This window comes from Anopheles moucheti, chromosome 2 (genome assembly GCF_943734755.1).
Source record: "Anopheles moucheti chromosome 2, idAnoMoucSN_F20_07, whole genome shotgun sequence".
NCBI classification, from domain to species: domain Eukaryota; kingdom Metazoa; phylum Arthropoda; class Insecta; order Diptera; family Culicidae; genus Anopheles; species Anopheles moucheti.
Genome location: NC_069140.1, coordinates 21,404,746 through 21,427,949, shown reverse-complemented (window position 1 = coordinate 21,427,949; position 23,204 = coordinate 21,404,746). Strand labels below are relative to the sequence as shown.

The 23,204-nt window shown below is 44.7% G+C and overlaps 1 protein-coding gene across 1 annotated transcript; it reads left to right on the top strand.

Annotated features, from left to right (window-relative positions):
• The first annotated feature begins 1,359 nt into the window (after positions 1 to 1,359).
• On the top strand, positions 1,360 to 19,243 carry LOC128299326 (homeotic protein empty spiracles-like). The gene is made up of 3 exons (XM_053035247.1): positions 1,360 to 2,272; positions 17,105 to 17,259; positions 18,953 to 19,243. The coding sequence occupies exons 1-3, from the start codon at positions 1,360 to 1,362 to the stop codon at positions 19,241 to 19,243; spliced, it is 1,359 nt and encodes a 452-aa protein (XP_052891207.1).
• Positions 19,244 to 23,204: the final 3,961 nt, after the last annotated feature.

The following is a 23,204-nucleotide window of genomic DNA, read 5'->3' as shown; positions in this document are numbered from 1 at the left end:
CTATATGCCGGAGATCGCAATGGAGTACATATCATCCCTTAAAAAAAAAACGTGCACACACAGGCACGCTTTTCAACATCATGGCAACCAATGGCGGATGTGTTGTGAGTTTTCCCCCCTTTCTGAGAAGCATTGCGCGTTAGCTCCGCCTTTTGCTCTCGCACGTGTGTACGCTCTTTTCTGCTCCGACTGTTCTCAAAATTACAGAGAGGGTAACCAGTTTGTTCGCGAGTTTATATTTTGTGTCTTTTTTTTTAAATATAATCTCAACATCCCCCCCTCTAGTTTACTATGGTGTGAGTGTTCGCAATCATGCGCTTTTATGGCAGCAAAAACGGAAAGCAAAACACTACCAAAAAAGAAAGAAACCAACAACACTTTGAGCAAGCGCTAATGACACTGTTTTATTATTCTCGGGGCCTGGTGTTGGTTTTTCGCCAGGCACGTCAAGGGATTGTCGGTTGCTGTAGCAACACGCGCGAACACGGACCGTGTACGATTGTTTGCGTGAGCTAAAACATCGATGGGGGCTCCTGGTGGACTAAAGGAGCCGCGTTTTTATTATGTGTTGAGCGTTCGTGGAATATGGAGCGCCATTGCCTTTCGTGCGTGCGTGCGTACGAGTGAAAAAGAGTATGTGTGTGAGTGAGTGTGCGTGAGAGAGAAGAAGAGAGCACTTGCAGACGTTGTTAAAGCGTTCGAGAGGGAGAAAAAAAGAGAAAAAAGAGAGAGAGAGAGAAAGAGAGATGTAGGGATGAGAATTGAAAATCATCCTTTGCTCGAGAAAGGATTGCATGAAGATGCTGATGAGGTTATAATGTTCGATCGTAACTCCTCTCGCAGATGGCAAATATTGGCCGTGTCCTCGTTTGTGTCGGTAACTAACAATGATTGTGTTTTTTTTTTACTGAATGCTCCTACTACTGGAAGCCTCTATGGGACAAGGAAAGGCCGTATCATATGCCATAAAGACACGGTGAATGGTCGCGCTTCGTTGCGTGCCCGGTAGGATAGTGCGGTGTGTGAAAATGTAACGTTTAAAGTGAATTTATAGACACTGGTGGAATCGTTCCGTTCGAATCCCGCCGGAACGTTTGCATAATGAGTTTATGTGTGTAGTTTTGTGCTGTTCGGCTGTGTGACGCGGCGATTGTTGAAAATGGTAATCGTCACATTCGATAATTCAAGCGATTTTGTTTAATAACACTCTACCACCCCCATTGTACATGACGCTCCCACGTACGTTACCATGTGAGTTGTGTGATAACAGTCATACTATTAGTGATACAGTTTGTAGCAGCTAGTGGCACCGGTAAGTGACAGTGGGCAAAGACGGTGTAGGGCTTGGAACACCTACCTATGGCATCAGCGACGACCCTTATAATGGCGTTGCCCACTCAAAAGCCTCGCATCGGCTTCAGCATTGAGTCGATAGTTGGTAGCGAAAAACGGTTGGCCCAAGGTTCGTCACCAGCGCACTTTTCGCCCAACAGTGAATCGTCCGAGCGTCCGGTGAGTCCTCTCAGCGATAGCAGTCACATCGCGCCCGATATGCATCCACTGGCGCTGCGAGGATATCCAGCGGGCTTTCCACCTTTACCTCATCAACGGGCATACCTTCTCCAGCAACAGCAGGAACATCAGCAGCAGGTTCGCGAACTCTTCGCACTGGGGCAACGTATATCGCGCGTGTCCTCCGGTACGCCCCCATTAGAACCGAAAGGACGCTTGCCGGATTCACCACACAGTCCCAGTGAGGGTGCTCAAAACTTAGCCTCCTCCGTGCGAATGATTGATCTGAATAGTAATTCTAGTCGAAGTTCACCACCTCCCCACACGAGACTGTCGCCGGACCCAGAGTCCGGCGTGCGGATTCACGGTCAACGGTCACCGCGCAGTTCTCCCGGACCCGGGGGGCCTGGCGGCGGACCAGTTCCATCGTCAAACAAAGGACCCATAATGGTGCCAGGCATTCCGGCCGGTCTGGTAAGGCCCTTCCCGATGGGTCCGAACGCTGAGCTGAAGTCACTGCCACCGTTTATGGGCGGAAACAATGCGACGGAGTTGGCAGTACAAGCGGCCCACAACCAACACTTTCTGGCGGCCCAGTTCCAGGCAGCGTTAGCACATGTGCAGGTTCATGGGCCCGGAGGTTTTGGGGGACATCCGGCGCATCTGCACAATCATCCCGCCAACATGCCTCGCGACAGTTACCCGCTCTATCCGTGGCTATTAAGCCGACATGGAAGATTTCCTCCCCGATTTCCAGGAAGTAAGTACACACAAAAAGCAGCAGTAGTTGAGATGGGAAATTAACTGCATCACAAGCACACACCAAGGTTTTTTTGATGAGGTGTGAGATGAAAAATAAATATTATCATTATTTCGCACCCGACACGATCCAAGACTCGGCAAGAGGTTAAAGCGATAGGAAACGATACGCACAGCGAACAAACGAAGCATAATGCGAAATTCCGTCCCTCCAATTCTCGGTGGGTTATTTCCGTTGCGATCGTAGCTGCTAGATAAAGCATTAACGGCGCGCGCGTGTAAAAAACCTTTCCACCGCCGAGGTTTGTTTATGGACGAAGGATTAACGAAACGGTGGAAGTTTTAAGGCCCGTGAGTCGCTGCATGCGAGCTTGCTTTAAAGTGTGCTCGATTTTAATTGAGTGATAGATCGAATGCACTTTCCGCGCGCGCGGGGGGTTTTAGGAACCAGGGAAACGTCGTTAGAGTGAGAGGGGCCCATGGTCGCACTGCTAACGCTGCTAACCTCGGTTTAATGTGAGAAAATCAACGGCGGCAAAGTTAACCCGGGCGCGAGAGCTCCCGGCGAACAGATGTCGAATGGTGGCAGAACTAAGGCAGAGGGAATGTACGGAGCCCAACACATCCGCCAAACAGCCTAACCGAATGCGGCATCTGATGGTCTCTCATTTTGATTGACACCATGGGCACATTGTTTGTCATAGCGCGCCGTTCTGTTGACAGTAGCGATTGCGTGCGATGGCCAGGAATATTGCTCGACGAGATGTAATGCTTCTGGCAATAAGGGTACGTGTTTCAGATGCGAAGGGACCGCAAGGGATTGCCTTGGTGGTTGGGAAGGTAATGCAGTGGGACCGGGTATAATGATGTGCTATTGTGTTGGCAGCGAACCAAGCGATCGAGTCACCGAGCGTGCGTCAATGAATGGTTTAGTTTTTAATTAGCAGAAAAGTGTACCATTCATACTTGATGGACTTGCTGGATATAGATGCGTATCCTGGATGTGTTTGGCACTGTTTGTAAAGGTAGAATTGTTGTTTTGGAACGCATTCAATAGTTCATTTGCTCGAGTTACACAGTTTTATGGGATCGTTGTGGTTATTTCATTCGAAATTATAATTTGATCGTGGGAGAATATTCAATCCAATCAAAAAGGATTTGAGCATATCTTGTGAGGTACGATTTGTTGATTTTATTGTGTTTAAGGTTTTAATTTCTCTATAGTTTCAACTATAGAAAGGATAAGATTTTTTTCTCTAATCAAAGTATTTATGATACCTTTTAACATTCTCGAGAAGCTCGAGAAGTTGAAAATTATTTATATTTTTAAGATTTTATGTAAATAATCTTCCTCAATGTGATGTAAAAAATCTAATATTTCATTTATTTCCTTAACAATATCAACTGAAACCGGCGTTACATTTTTGGAAGGCATCGTGTGACACTTTCGAATCTCAACAAACAGGAACAAGAGAACACATACGATGCCTTGCAACATGAAACACACATTGCGCAAGCGGAAGTGAGTCTGATGAGTCTGATTAGTTCTGCCTCAACACTCAGCGCAACAAAAAAGCGGATTTGCCTGGCACACCAGACACCCGGTCGCCGGCAGTAGAAAACCCTTGTCCTTTTCTCCTGTCGCATTCAATTTGACGCCATTTAGGCAGCATTGGATTTCAAGTGGTGTGGAGAAAGAATAAAAAATGAAACCTCACTCCTCACAGCGACGGTGGCCACGGGTCAATTCGGTGTATTGGCGGTCGATATCAAAGAAAGTAACGACGGTAGCACCGAAACGGTACCATTGTTATTTGATCTTGCGCAGAGCGTTTAATGCTGCAACACGCTCATCTGCACGGGTTTGTTTGCTGAAGCAATGCGGTGAAGAAAGAAATGAGCCACACAGAGTGAGCCGCTTGTTTTAGGGTGGTCAGAATTCGGGACCACTTCGGCTTGCGGAAAATGTTTGAATAACTAATTGGTACTACGGGAGAGTACATTCGAACGGCAGTAAACAAAAGGACGAGAGCGGAAGAACAGGGAAACATCTGCATTCGGGGAGATGGAGACACAGACCACCGCGAAGAAAGTGGAACGTAAGAATGATGAAGTAAAGGAACGTTGGGCACATTCTGTTTTCCTTCCCAACAAACCCTGACACAAGCCGACCGCGTATGTAGAGCAGCGTAGGACTTGCACACACGCAACATTGCCTGCAATGGGACATAATTTAGTGTTCGGGAACAGCGTCAAACCGACGGTGGCCGCTGTCGACACGTACATCCCTTGCACCCCGGCAGGGACGGGCCGGGCGGTGACGATGAAAGATGAAGATGCGCAGCAACAGATAGAGCAACGTAGGCACGGAGCGCTTGTGGCCGAATGTCTAGGGCTGCAGAATTAGCCGCTCGAAAGTCAATAATTGAGCGTGTAACGAGTCACCGAAGATGGGAAGTTTTGTTCCTCATTTCTTCCCATTTAAAATTCCATAAATCTTGCCCCGTCGTCGTCGGGTGGCAAGGGCGACAAAAGGGCAATGATGATGTTGCGCCGACACGGTGAAGTCACATTACCATAGAGTCGTCAGCATGTCGGTACGGTAGTCGAAATTGGTTGGAATTAGCCTTGTTGGCCGTTTGTGTGAAAAGACATCTGTGAGTGTATCGTTACGAAAGATAAGCGGTGTTAGCTGCATGGCGCTGCTCTGTATGAATAAGTGATTAATTTTTAGCATTGTATGGTATCACTTTCTAATCGATAAAATCAACTCGACTCGATGAACCTGACCTGCTAGTTGGGCTTTATTTTGTTGTTTTGCCTGCTTGATGGCCCCATTGCTAGTGACGATGGTGATGACATTGGTTAGAAACAATACGGGTACCCCTTATCGTCCCATTTTCCCACGTCGAAAGCACTGGTGAGCATTGGCTCGGTGCGCAAATAATAAATCAATATTTATGACTAACGGAATAGACCGTGTCCGTACTTGACAGGAATGCAAATAACAGTGCGGTAGGATGGGCTTGAAGTGGTTCTGTTGTTTTATTGCAAAAAAAAAAAATCAGACCAAAAATGAAGCAGAAAAGGAAATAAAATATTGCTTTAATTGAAACGTTTACAGATTGATAATTAAAGTGAATAGACGCGTTACATTAAATAGCAGTATCTGTCAACGAATTTTAAAGAAGCAACAGTCAAAAGTTAAATTTATGTATCAAATACAGGGTAAACACAGGATTCTTTAGTCCTTGGTTTCACAAGTTACTAAAGAATAGAGTTTTATTCTCATGTTTTTGCTAAAATTCTTGTTTCAAATATAATTTGGAATGATATTTTTTCACTAGATCTATGTTAAACACATACTCTTTATTGTCAGAATAGAAGCCCTCAAAATTTTTCGTTTCGAATTTTAATATGGGATTTCTAATATTCTATCTTATTTAAGAGAGTCACTGAAGAACGGTCAACTATCTGCTCTTTATCTCTGTCTACTATGCTAATGATGTTTTAAAATCTAATAAGCATCCTTGTGGTACGGTCCGAGGTCCCCATTCGGACTGTTCTCTCATAGCAAGGATTGACTATCCGGTTACGTGGTAAAAATAGGTCGATACGGTTTATTTGTAACTCGCCCTAATTAATAAAACTTTACCTCAAACCCAAAGCATTGCTCAATGGTTTAGATAAATTCATCAAATGTTGAAATACTTTTCGCCTATTAAAAAGTCCAAAAGTCATCACTAATCGCATTATCCGTCGTTGGCTAAGCGAAGGTGTTATCGACACGTCTGCAGTCACAAGCATTATTATTGTGTTTAAGCAGTGTCCCAACTACAAATGGGAAAGGAAACTAACGAATTAGCACGCCCGCGTGTAGGCGCAAAGTGTTCGGTCCGGCCCGAAAGTGTTGTAATGCGAAACCAGCCGGTGCGTATGAGAATTCCAATTAGTGACCATTGGGTTTCGGTTCCATAGCAGATGAGTGGGGTCACCTGGTGGTGGCGGCGGTGGCGGAGAGTGCAAACCACCCGATCCCGACGTGCATGTTTTGATGTCGTCTGCCACCACACGGAATGAATCAACCGGAGCGCACAGAAGGGGCGTTCGAAAGCGTTTTCCGTCTCGCAGTTCGTCCCGCAGCATATGTAGGAGTCGTACATGCGTGTATGTGCGACATGCATAATTGACAGTAGCTATTAACGCGCGACGAAATGCCTGCCTGTTCTGGCGTGTCTTAAGGTGGCGCAACGGTGGACGAGCGTAAGGATGTGGCAAGACAGTAAACGAAGCAATTTGCCTTCCGGGCAAGATGCACTTGCCGATTCGAAGGGGGGGGGGGGATGGCGGGAAGGAGTGACTAGGGGGTACGCGGATGGTAGTAAAACTTGCCCGAACTTCAACAGCTAATTCCTCATCGAAAAGTGAGAAATATAAATTTTCTGTTCTTGCACCGCGTACACGCAGCTCCAAGCGCCAACATTGCTCGCGTTGGTTCGGTGTTCTTGAACAACAACCAAAAAAACCCATCACAAATGGTACGAAACACCTACTGCAAGAGAGGCAAAGTAAAAACATGCACATCACTGTATCACGGTCGCAACACAGCATAGAAAGTAAACAACAACAATAAAAGAAACACAAGAAAGTTAACGTACAAACGAGCAGTGTGGACGAACGAGCAGCAGACAATAATTAATTAGTTTACATCGTGCGGACGCAATGGCAGAGCGAACGCGGAAAGGGATGGAAAGCAAACCCCCGAAAGGTGTTTTCATATATCAGTGCGTATATAAATAAAGATAATCTACACGCCACGTTCCGTTGTGGAAACCTCGGCCACACTCTCGCTCTGCCGCTCACTCTCCCTCTCTCTCTGTGTTCTTCTTATAGCGTCAACCTTTTTTACGTGCTCGTTAGGCTTGGGATCGCGGGATGATCGTTGCGGTTTGAAGGTGTACACTCTGTCCACCTTTTATGGCAAAAGAATCTGGGAACGAGGATAGAGGGGCGGGACAGCGGGGATGTTTAAAATCCATAACACATTTATCGCGCGGTTACCCAGCTCATAATAAAAATGATTAGTGAGATCTTATTTTCCTGTCCTGTGCGTTGGATAGCGACGACGAGATTGCGTGATTGTTCGGTGTAGTACGCTCGAAGTCGTGATGCACCAGTGTTGCACTCCTCCAGCAGGAGCGATACGGATCGGAATCGAATCCAGAAAAGTTCAGTAGGTGCAAAAATTCAACAAATTAACAGTAGGATTATTCTCCAAGTAGGCTCAGTAGGTCTACCGATTCCGGTAGGGTGATGAAAGCTTAAGCTACTTCGATCTGTGTGTAACCTGTAAAACTCGTCGCACCTACTAGCACTCAAAATTAATTCGTCGTTGCTAGACGGTTTCGAATAGCGAATCAAGATCCGCTCCAATGTGAGATGCGATTAGACGATCGAGGATCGCCACGATCCAGATATAATTCAGGGATTCGATCGGGGATTCTGACATTCTATAATCGAATCAATTCGGATTCAATATTAAATCAAGGATCATCTGGAACCCACGTTCAGATTTGGGACTGGAAAGCAAAACAAATGTCCGGATTCGAATCTGTCACGACGGGAATCCTGGATCGAAACCAAAGAAAAATGTTCGGATTCGGGATTTCAGGTTCCGGATCTGTCTTGATTGAAATTATTCATTGGGATCCTCATTATTTATTAATTGAATGAAATTATTACCTATAAATCCGATTATATCAAGGTTAAAGAAGAGGATTATATTTTTTTATTTTGCAATATATTAATTCGTATCGAATTCGAATCAAATTCCACATGGGAGCGATTTTTCTCTTCGCTAGATTTAACACTAAAATTAATATGTTTCAATTGCAACATAAGAAGATTTATTGGAAGTATTTTCATTGAATTAACAAATAATCAGGATCATTCTGGATTCTGTATGCTTGTTTCAAATCAAAATCCCATTTTAGAACCCAATCCTAAATTTAAGTTGCCAGATTCCGATCCAGATCCGATTGCCCAACACTAGATCGAAGTTGCTTATGTTCAACTCGTCGTTCTTAATGAACCTACTTACACCTTGGTCAAATCAAACTCGTTACACCCAAGGGTCAGACACGATACCGCCTCCAATTTAGCGCTTCACCCACTACACCAACGGGCTCGCATCCGTCTTCGGATCAAATCCGTAAAACCATTCGCAGTACCCATCACTACTTTACGGGACAAACTGGTGTATGATGTGTGTGAAGCATCCAGTTCGGGTACGGGTCGGGCGAGCAGCTGTTTTATGCCCAGCATTTATTTGTTGATCAGCGAAGAAAAAACTCCCGAAAAGCATGAAGCGAACGAGTGTCAGCTCGAACACGCAACGCTCGTGTCCGTTTCCTAAAACCCCGCGTGAATGCACCGGCCTGTGTGCAGATCCTTGTTGCACATCGTGTGTCGGAGATTTGTTTTGTGAATGCATTCGTTTGGCAACACGACACGTGATACGCGTTTGGTGCTGTTCGCTGCGTTGAAAGATGAGTTCTCCGCCTTTCTAGTGTGCTTTAGCGCGAACACCAAACACCTGTACACGTGTTTATTTGGGTGCATTCTGGGTGCAGGGCGAAACGCAAGGTGATTTTTATCACGGTTCTATAAGGGAACCTTTAAGGTATATAAAACAAATTTATGGTGCATGATTAATGTAAAAGGTTTTATTGTTTACCTTTAATCCTCACCTCCCGGAAGGTTACAGTTACAGCATCGTTAGTGATCGCGATGCAAGTGCATTCCGAACGGGATCGTTGAGCTGAGTTGATTATCGTTTTAGTGGACATACAATAGCATGCCTTAGAGCCTTTCTAATCGTTCGCTTGTTTGTTCAGCTTTACATATCCTAACAAAACCCCTTTTTGGAATGTTCTTCCTCTCGTAACATTAATACGACAGCAGTATCATTTGATTGGTAATTTATGACGTTTGATTGCATCGGGTCGAGCAGCAGCCTGAGCTGCATCATCATCATTTCAGCAATCAGTTCCCCAACGCTCCCATTTGGGGAAGGTCCGGGTAATTGATCCGCATCTGAGGGCCTGCCATTGATATCTTTGATCGTAATTAGCAAATCAGGCCCCGTTCGAACCAGTTCGGTCCGATAGTATCGTCCGAGCGGACAGCTCCAGCGACCGCTATCGCGATCAGGATAAGAACAATAAACATTAATAAAGTGCTCGTATCGTTGCGTTGCACTGCTCTGCGCTAATTAGGGATTGCACGAACGGTCCGAAGTAAAAGTGCAATGCTGGTTGTTGATTTGGTTTTGTCCGTTGTACGTTGGCCACATTTGGCCACTTCGGGTTCGGTTGATTATACAACAAACGGTCCACCGAGCACCGGGACAAGACACATCGGCGACGTGTACAGTAATGACGCTTTACTTCAAGCAGCTAATCAAATCAATTTGCAAGCAAACGAGCATTCGTTTGCCAGGCTGCAAACCATGTTGATGGTTTGTTTATTTGCCTTAATTCAGTGTGAAAAACGAACCAAAATCCGGCTCCCGGGAGTAGCAGCACCGCTCCTTCTAACCACAATCAATAATGGTAGCTTGTGACGACCAGCGACAGAGAGACAGAGGGAAAAAACTGCCCTGCCAACGACCACCACTACTGGTCGTGATCGTGACGCACCGAATGGGGTCAACGATTGTGTGCATATTATTATTAAATCAATTTTCTGCGAAACGAACCGTATGAAAGTTGATGTGTTGCGAAGAATGCGGGAGTGCGCGCAATGCACAAACCGTGAGCGTGTTTTACAGGCGAAGCACACGCGCACACGTCGGAATGTAGGATGGAAAGGGTTCTGCGGGCCCCGGCGCGCATGTTCTACCCTACTGCACGGGGCCCGCCGGCCACGGGAATGTGGCCACGGGACACGGGAGTGAGACAACAAATTCATTAGTATCATAATTAAGCTGGCTAGCCGGCACAAACTGGCATGATTGCGCTTCGGAAGCAATCCGGTCGTTGTAATGGCAAGACGGGCAGAGGGAGCCAAACGGCGGTATACTGCCGCGAGATGCGAAACATGGCTGGCAGGCAGTAGGCGATGTTTTTCGCAGCAATTGATCGTGATCTTCTCGTGATCGGAGACGAGATTCCGTTTGTGTGCGGCCCCTGCCCCGGTGCCCTGCCTGATCGCTACCGGGCTGCCCGGGCGTTGTGCAATTATTTGCCTTTATCTTCATTGCTCTTAATTGCTACCAAATTAGAGATAATTTAATTAAACGCTGCATTTTGTGATATCGTGCGGATTACTACATGCTGGGTTGAGCTGTCGGACTACAAGCATTGGAGAGTGCATGCCATATTGGACGATTATTAAGGTGGAAGAAAGTGTTGGTTTCTTAAAACTTTAGTCTCTTTATAGTTTAATTTTTATCATAATACTATTTACTGTTAAAAACTGTACTACAGATTGCAGTTTTCAGATAATTTTCTTTTACTCAAATCAACTCAAATTTACAAATCATAAACTTTATGTGATTATTTTACCAATAAATTAAATAAACAAGTTTAAGTGCGTGAAAAAGTTTGATGATGTTTATAATCAGGTCTATCAAAAACATAATTTCACCAGATTTGTAGTACACTGTGCTTAAATTTTTGTGGTAAATTAGTAAAAGATGCGTTTACTTTTATAATGGATTTAAAATCAAGTTACATCTCTTCTTTGACGGCGCAGCAACCTCAAGAGGTCTAGCATTGGTAAAACATCTGTTAACAGTTTTGCAACCATTTAGACATATTTATTGGAGCTATTTATTTGGTTGAGCGAAATCGTGGCGAATTTACTGGAATTACGTTAGCAGTAAAGTGTCATTTTTAAGGATGAATTGTTTGTTTTGTTCCAAATGAAGATAAGCATGGCCAACTAGAAGTGATTATAAACACACAAAACATATGGTGGGATCAAAATAGTGGCATATATTATGAGCTGCTTACAAGCTGTCAAATTGTCACTAGGGAATGGTATTTAATTTAGATAATACGTTTGAAACTAGCATTAAAAAAGTCATATCATTTTCCGAATGTCAAATTTCCATTTCCAAAGCTCAACCTTCTGTTACAGCTTCGGCCAATTCACTTTTTAAAGAATGTTCCTTCTTTAGAGACATTCTTCTCACATAATAGATTTTGAGAAAATTTTATGTGTAGAGTCAAAAAAAAATTTGAATTCTTTTTAATTGGTCAGAAAGTTGTAGTTTCTGGTGGACAAGCGTTACGATTGCAACTACATAACAAAACTTCACGATATGATTTTTGCTAAATAACTTATTTGTACACCCAATATTTATTCTCACCCGTGTAATATGTTTTAAAATCATTGCAATTCTTTGCGCAGAACGCAAGTAGTTTATGTTAAAACAATTTTTAATTTATGTTTAAATGGTTAAAATTTTATGACATACGAAACCGAACCATGCTGAGACACCGATCCGTACCCATCAACCTTCGCTTGATTACAAACGATTTAGCACGATGATTGAGCACGTATGGCACTATTTACACTAAAACAATCTACTTTGATAAGATAATAAAAATACACAACCCTGTTACAAATCTATTAACTTTGCGCACAAAGGGGAAATAAAAAACAAAACGAAAAGGTTAAACGAAACCAGGTTGAATATAGGCAGCTTGTAAATGGAAATTATCATGTTTGCACTTACCAGCGCTTACAAGCGCACCGTGCAGCAACAAGCGCACAGGTTGCATACCGTACTTGATCAGTTGGCAGTTAATTTAAGCGTATCGTTATTTAGCTCTATTCTTTCCCGTTCCCGTTGTGCTAACGTGAGAGATGAAAGAGAAAACGACGCGCACAAGGGGAATGGTCGGCTCGGCGTCGTCGTCGTCCTCGTCATGTCCTTTGCGGGTTTCCTGTGTGTGTGTGCGTTCGTGTATACGTGCATGTAATGTGCATCACGATTAGTGCACATTATGCACCGAAATCAATCAAATTAAGCATCGTTAAGCGAGCTCCGGTACCACCAATGGGCACCTGAACGTTCGGTGGTGTGCCGGATCGATCGATGTCCCTCCCCTCCTCCCCACCCCATCCATCCGATCCACCCTGGGTTTTCCCCCCCACTCAGTTCCCCGAACGCTGAAGATGCAGAACACGCACGGCACTCATTAAAATCGGGTCCGGGAGAGTGAAACAAACCCCTCGGTTCGGTTGCAACAACAGGGTGGAATGGGTGGGCTTGTGGCGGGGTTGCAGAACGGAGCCATAGTAACGCACGTCAGCGCGCCGTGGAAAGGAAACACCATTATCAAAATGATGGACAATCGAAGTAAAATGATCGCCTTCGGGTCGGCACGGATGTTGATGGGCCGGTACCTCACATGCTATAATTACACCGCCATTAATACGATGCGATCGAGTCGCCATTTCGCTCCGTCGTGTTCGCTCCTTGCCCGCGCTCACGTTTCGCCACCAAACCCGGGCTTTGCTCACTGCCTTCCCTTCCTTCGAGCACCCTTTGGCGGTCAATTTAAAGCCTTCAGTAAAAGGGTCGTTGAAGATATACTGGTTCAAACAAAAAAAATGAAGGAAGGAATACCGACAAGCCAGGTTGTTTGCACTAGCTAGGAATTGCAGTTGGTTGCAAGGTAATTTCACCGCCACTCACACACACGGGCACATTCCATCGGTGCTGCACAACACGCCGCTTTGCGCACGTTCAATTTGTGCGAATATTTGCGAATTAATTTCTGCACTGTTTTGGGGGCTTTGTTTCGTTGCTTCACCCGATTCTGGTAGGAGGCAATAATTGGAATCAATTGTTGAACACTTTACACCGTGTGCTCCGTTGTGCCCCCACAAATGATGGGAATAATCAACCGCAGTTTGTACCCCCCCCGTTTTCCCGCTTTCGGGACCGTTTCGGGCCCCGACTGCATTTATTGGGATCGATTATTATGCACCACGGCGCACAACAGCGGTTGTGCGATCTCGATCAACTAATGCGATATTAATCGCCGGGTTGGTGGGACCTCGGGACCCACACCACCAGTATCATCAGCATCCCTGGCATGGATTGGTGTGTTTGCATTTGCCGTGCTGCGGCAAAAACACAATGTTGCGGCTCCCAACGCAATTGGCTCATTAGGGCGCCATGGCAGCCAGACAGCTGTCAGTGTGACATTTATGCACATCCATCAACAGCTGGGTGAAGTGCGGAGAGCGGTGCGGATGTATCGGATTTTCGTTCCCGTCCCAACACGTCCGGTGTGACCGTGAGGCAATCTCGGTCACAGAATTTTGAGCTGTGTGGAAAAAAACAGGGGAAGAGAAGCCTGCCGAGCAGATGAAACGCTGAGCAGAAATTAGCATAAATTGAACGGTTAACCTCGATCCGTCACAGCCGTCGGCGGATCGATCGCGTTGTTTGTGTAGCATCACTGTTTAGTGCACTGCAGGGCTACTAAATCGATCTGGTTCTCGTCACGCTGGGGATGGGATGCAGAATTTAATACAGGTCAGGGATGTAAAATGAAACAGTCGGACAGGAGAAGCAACCCCAGAACCGATGGAACACCCTCGTTTGGCCTTTTAGTGTTCAATTATAAAGCCATTAATCAAAAACTAGTGAAGTACTGTCAGGTTTGAATTTGTTTTTCCGTGTCGTGTCAGGGAGGAGTACACTTGAAGAAGGTTTGCTGTTGTGTTGCAGTTTTAGTTTGTACCAGGGGTACTGGTTTTTTTTGTTGTTTTGTTTCGAGCCCAACGATGTTTATTTGAGCGGCATTTTGGGGGATATTTAGCGCTTCGGCCCACTCCTCTCCTCACCAGCACAGCAAACCCCGCGCATAACGCGTGTTGAAACGAAAACCCGATTTGGCATTTCAATTGGAACGTTTCCTTTCGAAAAGGCGGTGACAGCTTGAATGGGTTATCGCTGGTACTCGTAGCAAAAAAGTAGTAGTACCGAGTGGTTGAGCATTGGTTGTTGTTGTTTTTTTCTCTCTGCTTCCGTGGCATAAATTTCGCGTGCCCGATTTTGTGTATATTTATGTCGGTATTATGGATTTTTGCTAATGTGCCCACTGCATAGTTTAGTCGGCATTGGAAGAGTTTTTGCCCGCGCACCACTGTACACAATGTTGGGTGGTGTAGATGAAACGTTCAGTTAGATCAAGAAAAAATCTATTTATTCGAAAAAAAAAACCCTTCGTTAAGGTGTAAAATAAATATTGATTTAACGCAAAAATATTTCCCCCATTCCCACAGTGCTGTGGAATAACGCCGTTGTGTTTCCGCATCACGATTACTGAATGTCTTTATTAAATCATATATTTACCTGCATGCAAATTGGGTCCTCCTCCCCATCCTTTCAATCTGCACAGTAATCGCCTTGCACTTTCATCCTAAACGTCAATCGAACCGGGCGGGTTCGTTGCTTATCGCGCGTTTGATCTCCGGCGACGCGCCGTAATGCGTCAGTGATCGATCGGTAAACAGGCACGAACCGGTTGCTTGCTCCCCCCTTGATTAGGGTGTGCAGCAATCAGCCACCAGCGTTCGGGGTGCGTTTGCAACACTCTCCACCCACCCCCTCACCCCCTTTACCCATCGGAGTGGTGTAAGTCAGCGTTTTTTAACGCTTGCGTTTAGTGCCAATTAGTAGATTAACTATTTATTAAAACTCATTAGGCATGACAAGCAAAGTGACAAGTTTATAAAATATTGCACATAAAACCAGCATGTGATTGCCGGGTTGGACCCGATGGACCCGGTGCGCAACGGTGCCGAGTGTGCTTTGTGCTAGTAATGACATACGCACACACTCGCAACACCGCTAGCGCGCTAGTACAGCTCGCGTCACCGTGATGATGGTCAAAGCAATGGATGGCCGGCAACGATGGAGTCGCTCCGGGGTGACACATCGGACATGGCAAAGGGTCTACGCGTCTGCAGATGCAACGTGTTACCGAGCTCGAGTCGCCGTCTGTCGGTCTGCGATCATTAACGGGTTTGCGATAAATTAGTCCCCTCATCCCCATGTTCCCCCCCTTTATCTCCACCCAACTCCCTTTCGCGCGGCCCCGAGTTACGGCCCCTGTGATAGGAAACCGATTAAGAAACTGTTTATTAAAGACCAATTCTTTTCTCGTTTTCATCATTTCACCGTACCCGCCACCCGGTACGGCGGGAGGGCTCCGTATGCCACATTGCATGCATGCGCAACCGGATGAACGGACGCGGCATAATGGGTGCGTCCGAAATGGCGGGCGGGAAACCCCGATGGCGGCCGGCGATGGTGGACCTCGTTTAAAGATACGATGTTTTTTTTTTCGTTCCTACTCTCATCTTGGCCACCAGCTCACGCGCTACTACTACTACCGTGCCTCCATCGATGCAAATGTATGCATCATAATGATGTGTAATTATTTAATTATATTGTATTTTATAGACTGAGGGTAGCGTTTCGGTGCGCACGGCATTGCACGCCTTATTGGGTAGCATTGTTGAGCCAAGCTGGGTGGAGGGTTGGAAAAGCGATGGATGGAAAAGCTGTAAAGGAAGGGCAGCGGAAAAACCCCCCAAACATGGCGGTGATGGTGAGCGAAATACGAATGCAGCCGGTGGTTGTTGATTACCTTCCGATTTCTGCTAATGTTTAGCGCGTGGATAGATGAATGCACAGAAATCGTTTAATAACGATCACCGGTTACGGTTCTGCTAGTCCTATGCAAAGAGGCTAGATGGAGCTCAAAGGAAAAGAAATACAAATTTGTTTCAGTACCTTAGAAAACAAAGATCAATAAGCATTGCGCTTGTGGTCTTTTCTTTCCTCCATTTCCCGATTGGCACGCATTCAATTGGTTTTGTCAGAAATTAGATCATCAAACGAATCAACTAGACACACCTATACACAAGCACAGAAATGCAATTTTTGCCTGTCTTCTAGCAGAAGCGGATCCCGCCTCTGCCTCAAGCACGCATTTGGGAGTTGCTTTCTTTTCTCGAGAACTCACCTTAGGCAAGCACGAACCTTTTTCCGCTACTCAAATCAAATCTTGCACGCAAAGCCAACCGCCGATCGGGGGATTGAAGCAAGAAGCGTCTCTTTGGTAAACCCATACAAACACACAAACACACACATATTGGACGTCTCGTCCTGACGTCCATCAAATCGGCTTGTTAGTAAATTATCACATCGCAGCCAAAGTAAACTCCTCATAAACATTAGGACATAATGGAGGCAAGCGTAGAAAATCGTGAAAACGTTATTATCGCGGCACGCATTTTCGTACCGAGCTTCTAACCGGCCTCAGGTTTTTTTTATTTTTTTTTGCGCGCACGGAACGGTCGTGGAGACAGAGGGACGATCGAAACCTGGGCGGGGGAGCTGAGTTTCGAATTTCGATGCTCGCCGCGCATTCCCGGACAGCTGACAGTGGCCTCCGGCGGCTGGTGGGAATTATCGGGCCAAATTACCTTCTGTCAGTTTCGTTCGGATGCCTTTTGCTGGGTTTGTCTGAGGTTTTTTTTTGGTTTTCGTGAGATGAGATGTGAGCGAAGGGTTCCGATTCTAACGAGAACAAGGCATCAGAATGCACCGCGCGGGGAATGCCTCCATTGAAGACAAGCTTCTCTTGAGACCGCTTTCCTGCCAGGCAGATTATCTCGCCATGTACGAGGAGTGTGCGCCAGCAAACTACTGTGGATGGCTGTAGAATATGAGTATTTTAAGCACCGAGCTCGGTTTAATGTGTCTAATGTTCAATTTTCTCTCGCTTCTCGCTAGGCTATTTGCTACCATTTCGCAAACCGAAACGAGTCCGGACGGCTTTTTCGCCGTCGCAGCTGCTGAAGCTGGAGCACGCCTTCGAGAACAATCACTACGTGGTCGGGGCGGAACGGAAATCGTTGGCACAGACACTGAGTCTTACGGAAACACAGGTAAGAAAAAAAAAGGAGCTTAATTGGTTTGTAGGAATTATCGGATATTTCATAAGGTTTGAAGTATATTGGAAGTACGAAAGGGACTTTTTTAAAAATTTTATACATAGCATTTTTAAGAACAAATGGAAAAGTCGGAATCAATTCTTTAGCACAAGTTGTATAGTAAAGCAATAAATTGTGACGGTAGATCCTGGAGCACTTATGTAAAATGAAATATATTCTGAGTTAGGCTTGATTTACTGACACGCTAATTTATTTGCAAATATAGCATTTGAGATCACTTGAAACATAATCTGTAGAGTTCTGCTTGAAAAAGCTTCAGATAGCTTAAGAAACCCAGAAACAAATCTAAAATGTTTTGCGAATCCAGAAATGGTTTCAACTTTACCACTTGGTTTCGAGAACCCTGTGATATCAGGCATGAATATTTTGTTATTAAGTACAGGAAGGAATCAAATGACAATGTGCAAAACAAAGAGTAACTCATCTCGCACAACGTCTGCCGTTAGGTCGATTGCTGCTGGTTTGATTGTTATGCCTTCGCAACGGCAGCTCGAAAGCTCAACAGTAGAGAGCACGGTCACAAAATAGATTACCCCCTAGTGAAGCGTTGAACGTGCACCGGGTGAGAAACGAGCCGGCGCAGGCCGTGATAGAATCTTCCCAAGGTTTTACCGGTAACCTGGGGATGATGATGGCAATTTTCCCTCCATTTTATTGGATTGGTTCAAAATTTGATCACGTACTGGCGACGTACTTCCTTCCCTATTGCTCGTCGGGGTTGTACCGGTGGGCCCGACCTCTGCAGCAGGATACGAACCGTCGGAAGGGACAAAATAAATTGTTAGCACTTTGTAGAACAAATATTCTGCAATCTGCCACGGATCTCGGTGCTCCGGGGCGAAAGTGTGCCCGCGTGTGAGGGTCGTTTGCAGCCTGAAGTGGAAGTAGCAAAAATGTCCTCCGCTTGTCCCGTTTTCGCTCCCTAGAGAATGTATTCAGAATAGGCGAAAAATATGAAAAACCGCCTAAACTTCCTCGTAACAAATGAACGCCGGTTAGAAGTTGCTGCTAGGGGGATTGAAGCGTTGATAGGAAAGGGATGTTGAAATAACATTAAGTTGGCAAGTTGTCGGCGGCTTCCTTCGCTACGCCACTGTCCCTGTCGTTTGTGGTTGGTTGGTGATGAAACGAGCGTCCTTCCGGACATTACGCGTGTGCTCTCAGGATGGGTTGCCATAATTGGAGCAGTAATAAAATGGAGGATAAGCTAGTTAGCAGTTAATGAAATGCGTATCAATTCCCTAGTGCGGAGCAGGGTGTAACGGATCCTTTACGGCTTGATAGGGTGAGAATGAGAAAGAACAAGGATTACTTAAATGCAGTGCGTGAGTTTTGAGAAGAGCTTAACAAATACTGGATAAATAGATGTGTTTCCGAAAAACCCTGCATTTCACAGATGTGTTAGTGGCTGGAACTCAAAATGAAACCATACTTTAATCACTACCAATTTCAAACCCCTTCGTTCTATTTTCGGACCATACTGATAATCGCTTACGGTCACGTGGCACGACAATAAGTTTAATGATCCATGCAGGAAGCGAAGTGATTTATCGATGCCTAGGCACCATCCATTCCCAGTACTCATCTGATCCTGATTATATTGCTACGCTTGTGTTTTTTTTTGTAGGTCAAAGTATGGTTCCAGAACAGACGCACCAAACACAAAAGGATGCAGCAGGAAGAGGACGCCAAATCGGGCGGAAATGGTGATGATGATGGCCAGGGGCGGGGTAGCCCCGACGCCCACTACGAGGAGGACGTTGAGGATGAGCTTATCGACATGGAAATGGACGATGATTGTGCGAGTGACGAGGACGAACAGGAGCATGCAGAGTGGACGTCAATGAAAGAAGCAAAGGAAACTACTGCTTCATGCGGGACGATTAGTAACGCCCATTCTGGCTTAAGGTACGAATGATAAGAATGTACCACGCAAGATGAGATAGATTTCGAGATATGAAGTGACGTTTACGACATTTACGATGTTAAGTTGTAATAAAAGTTCCTCCCGGTTGTATTCCGTTTCTTTCTAAGTTGCCGTATGTAATGAGTCGATTCATATGCGATGGAAGTCATGACTTCCTACGATCTGAAGTAATTACCATGCTTCATGAACAATAGTGTCAAACTGATGTGCCAAATGGAACGAAATAGTACGAAAGGAGTCCTTAAGACACGCCGTTGCACATTGATGAATCTTAAACGCGAATAGGCTAGATAAACCTGTATTATAAAATAGTTGAAGTATTATTTATCATTTTTGGTTTCTTTTGCCATTGCAGACGTAGTAAATAATTTTAAAAACATTCTCACGAAAAACGAATTCTGTTTATCCAGTAAAACCAAGCATTTTGTATATATTGTACCATAAATAAAATGCATTTTACACACTAAAAGTCAGCGTAATTGGATGCTCAAGTATATCACAACTCAAATTTCTTTTTTTTTCATTTCCAATGCTTTATATTGGATTAAAATATCTGAAAAACTTTTTGCACTGAACACAATGACTTCACCATCAGCTCGTGGTATAAGAAAACAAATGAAGGTGGCGTTTTGGTTGCGCTCCGAACCAGGCAACAGACTCCGCGAGAAGTGTAGATAGATGTATGCCTCAAACACCTATAATTAGCCCTGCACCGGACGACGCTTTTCAAAGTCAAAACACTCGAATTAGTGCAGAATACGCTCAACACTCGGGTGTTTTGTGTTACCTCTTCTGTTTCTGTTATTACCGTGTGGCATGATGGTTTGTTAGCTTGCAGCACAAGAAGGTACAAAACATTTTGCGCTACACACACACGCAGCCTTCCTCCTTTTTGCTCGAGATCTCGTTGCTTGTGTGGCTCCACCAGCCAAAAAGGTCGAAATCAATTTCGGGCTCCGCCGGATCTTGCGTGAAGCTGTAAGGCGAATGAAAAAAAACAGCAGGACTTACCAAGGGAGGGCGACTTCGCTGGCTCCAAAAACCCAGGAACGAAACCCTTTTCTCGTGAGCTAGCGAGAAAACAAGAAAAAAGCACCAAACGAAGGAACGCAGCTTCGAAAATTACCCCGCTAAGAGCCTGTAATTTAGAATCGAAAATTGATGCTCTTGTTATAATTAATTCGCCCAATAAGGCAATTTACACCAACCCCTAACCGACTGATGCTTATGTTGCGAAAATAACAAAGACGGTGGATGTGTGTGTGAGTGTGGAGCAAAAATACCACACTCATCTCTTATGGGCCTCGAAGCCCCGAAGCATCTTGCCGGAGTCTTCGTGCGAAACGCTGAAAACAACAGCGCGCAGCAGAAGAAAACAAAACGGGAAAGGCGTACGAAAATGTACGAAAACGAAACAATAACTACATGGGTGCCATCGGGTTTGTGGTGCCCCGATGATGCCAGATGCCGGGATGGTAGTGTGTGTATTTATGTTTTCTTCTCTTAATGTAGTGTTGCTTGTTGCTTGTACCCCTTATTTGCATTGGCGGTTGGGGTTGGCAGGTGAGGAAAATTATTTCACCCGCTTTTGAGTGCCGGGTTCGGGTTTCATTTTCGATCACCTAAAATTTACTACTTCCTCTGACCACTGGGCCAGTGATGAGTAAAATTGGTTAGTGTATAACAGTGGTCCAAGAGTGAACAAAAAAAAAATCAAGAAAACCGAACCCAAAATGCCCACAACGACACCTCATCCTGCAAATTGGAAGTCACGATCGATCGATCGAGCTCGATGTGTAAATTAAGGCAGAGAGAAAAAATAAACTAGTTACCGAGGTTTTGGAAATGGGAAGAGAAAGAGAGAGAGAGAGAGAGAGTGTGCGCGCGCCACTTAACGACAGGACCAGAACGGAGGGATGGCCAGTGTGAATGAACTGCGTGGTGCACGGAGGAAATATTAATAACATTTCCAATAAATAAATATTGGTGATTTAATGTGAAACTTAAATATTTTTCTTGCTTCGCCGTGTGGACTACTGCGTTGGCTGAACCGGCAAGGACGAATTGGAATAGGGGAAAATGGAAGAGAAAGCGAGAGAGAGTGTGTGAGCGAGAGAAACATTGAGAGGGTGATAAACGTTTGTGTTGAAACACGAGGTGAAAAACGGCCCTGTTCTTACTGGTACACCTCCCATTTTACGGCCTTTTCACCCCAACCTGGCCACAACTCAAGCGTTCGGGAAATGGGCGAGAAACTGGAGAAGAAAAGTCAATTATAATACGTTGTATAATCAACACTTCATAACTCATCGCTTTTAAAAAGCGTACGAGACGCACTGCAATGTACTGAACCAGGGTGCCTGTAAACGGTTATGCTGGTGTAAAGGCTGTAGCAAACCATTAAACAACCCAACCAGGATGCAACGAACGCTGGAAACGGAGGTAACTTGTGTGACTGCTTAGTAAAGGTGTGAAATCGAATGCTAACGAATTTTGCCCACACCGGAAACCGTGTGGGCAATCGGGACAATTTGTAACCGGTCGCGCAGTCGTACGGCTCATTGCCTATTTAATGCGACAGGCATGCTAGTAGTTGCATGCGCTAAATGTTAATACTTAAGATTTCGACGGTGGGCAAGCGATGATACGGTTCCCGGAAAACTATAAACTAATGTGAATTCATAGTTTCGGTACCCACCACGAGCCGCGTCTCGCGTGTCACGTGTACCGCTAAAGCTGTTTTACAGTGAGTGATGGAAAAGTGGTGACAGAGACGTGCTTTTTTTTCCCTTTTTTCTACAATCTTTCCAAAGCTAAGTTTAAATATCTGGGATTTTTTTGAAAATTCCACATTAATGATTAGGTAACATAATGGGTAAATTAAGTTTGATTTTATGTTTTTGTTTAACTGAAATGTGATCGATAAGTTGTATTGGACGATTAAATCTTTACAGAAACAAATTAAATAAAATAAAATTAAACTTTATTTGAATTTTAAGAGTTTTAAATTGCAATTTTTAGTTTGTATTCATTGTGGTACCTTGTGGTACAACTTATATTTGGAGTTGAACTACATATTAGGAACTTGCTTGATATTTCAGATTGGTAAATAAGAAAATATTTAAAACCTAGGCATTAATCTCATAAAATAATATATTTCTAACGGCTACCATTATTCAGAAAGGAAAATAAACTCTTTTTAATTGATTACCTTTTGATATTAATAGATCCAACATCATGTACTTTTATATAAATACAAAAACAGTAATACCCCCATTAGGTTACCTAATTCGCTCGCGCTTTTCCGTACCTCACTGTAACCATATTTAGTATTTGCAGTCGCACTCGGTGAGCTAAAATAGAATTGGTCTTATCAGTTGACACCATCAGCGAAAGACGTAGGAGTTTTATTAATTCACCGGTGGTACTCTGCTGGTGGCGTCCGTTCCGGGAACGTAGGTTTGCCGGCTGACGGTAAGAAACAGGCCAAACCCAAAGCAACGCGAACGCAGATTAGTTTTATTGCCCAAGCCTTGCAGGCCGGGCTTCCAAGAACAATAATTATATTTAAACAAGTTCCCATTCGATATTTGAATGGCCGTGCGCCACGGCGTAGAATGACTGAATGGAGCAATTTAAATTCCATTACTTCTGGTGCCAACTTTTCGGCTTGGGATTGTATTTTGGTTGGATTTCGCCTATCCACCAGCCACGGAGGTGACTCATCCGGGGGATGACGTTTGGCATTTTTGTTCCTGCGTACGCTGGGATTGTTCTGGCCTACAATTTTAAACACGTAAACGCCAAGGCAATCAATTACGGTGGAATACAAAAATTATATTGATTTAATCATAAACGATGAGGTTCATTTCTAAGTTTTGTTTTTTTTTTCTCAAGGGCTATGGGATCGCGACGATTTGCTGCGCTTGTGGAATTTGTGTATCGTCGAGTC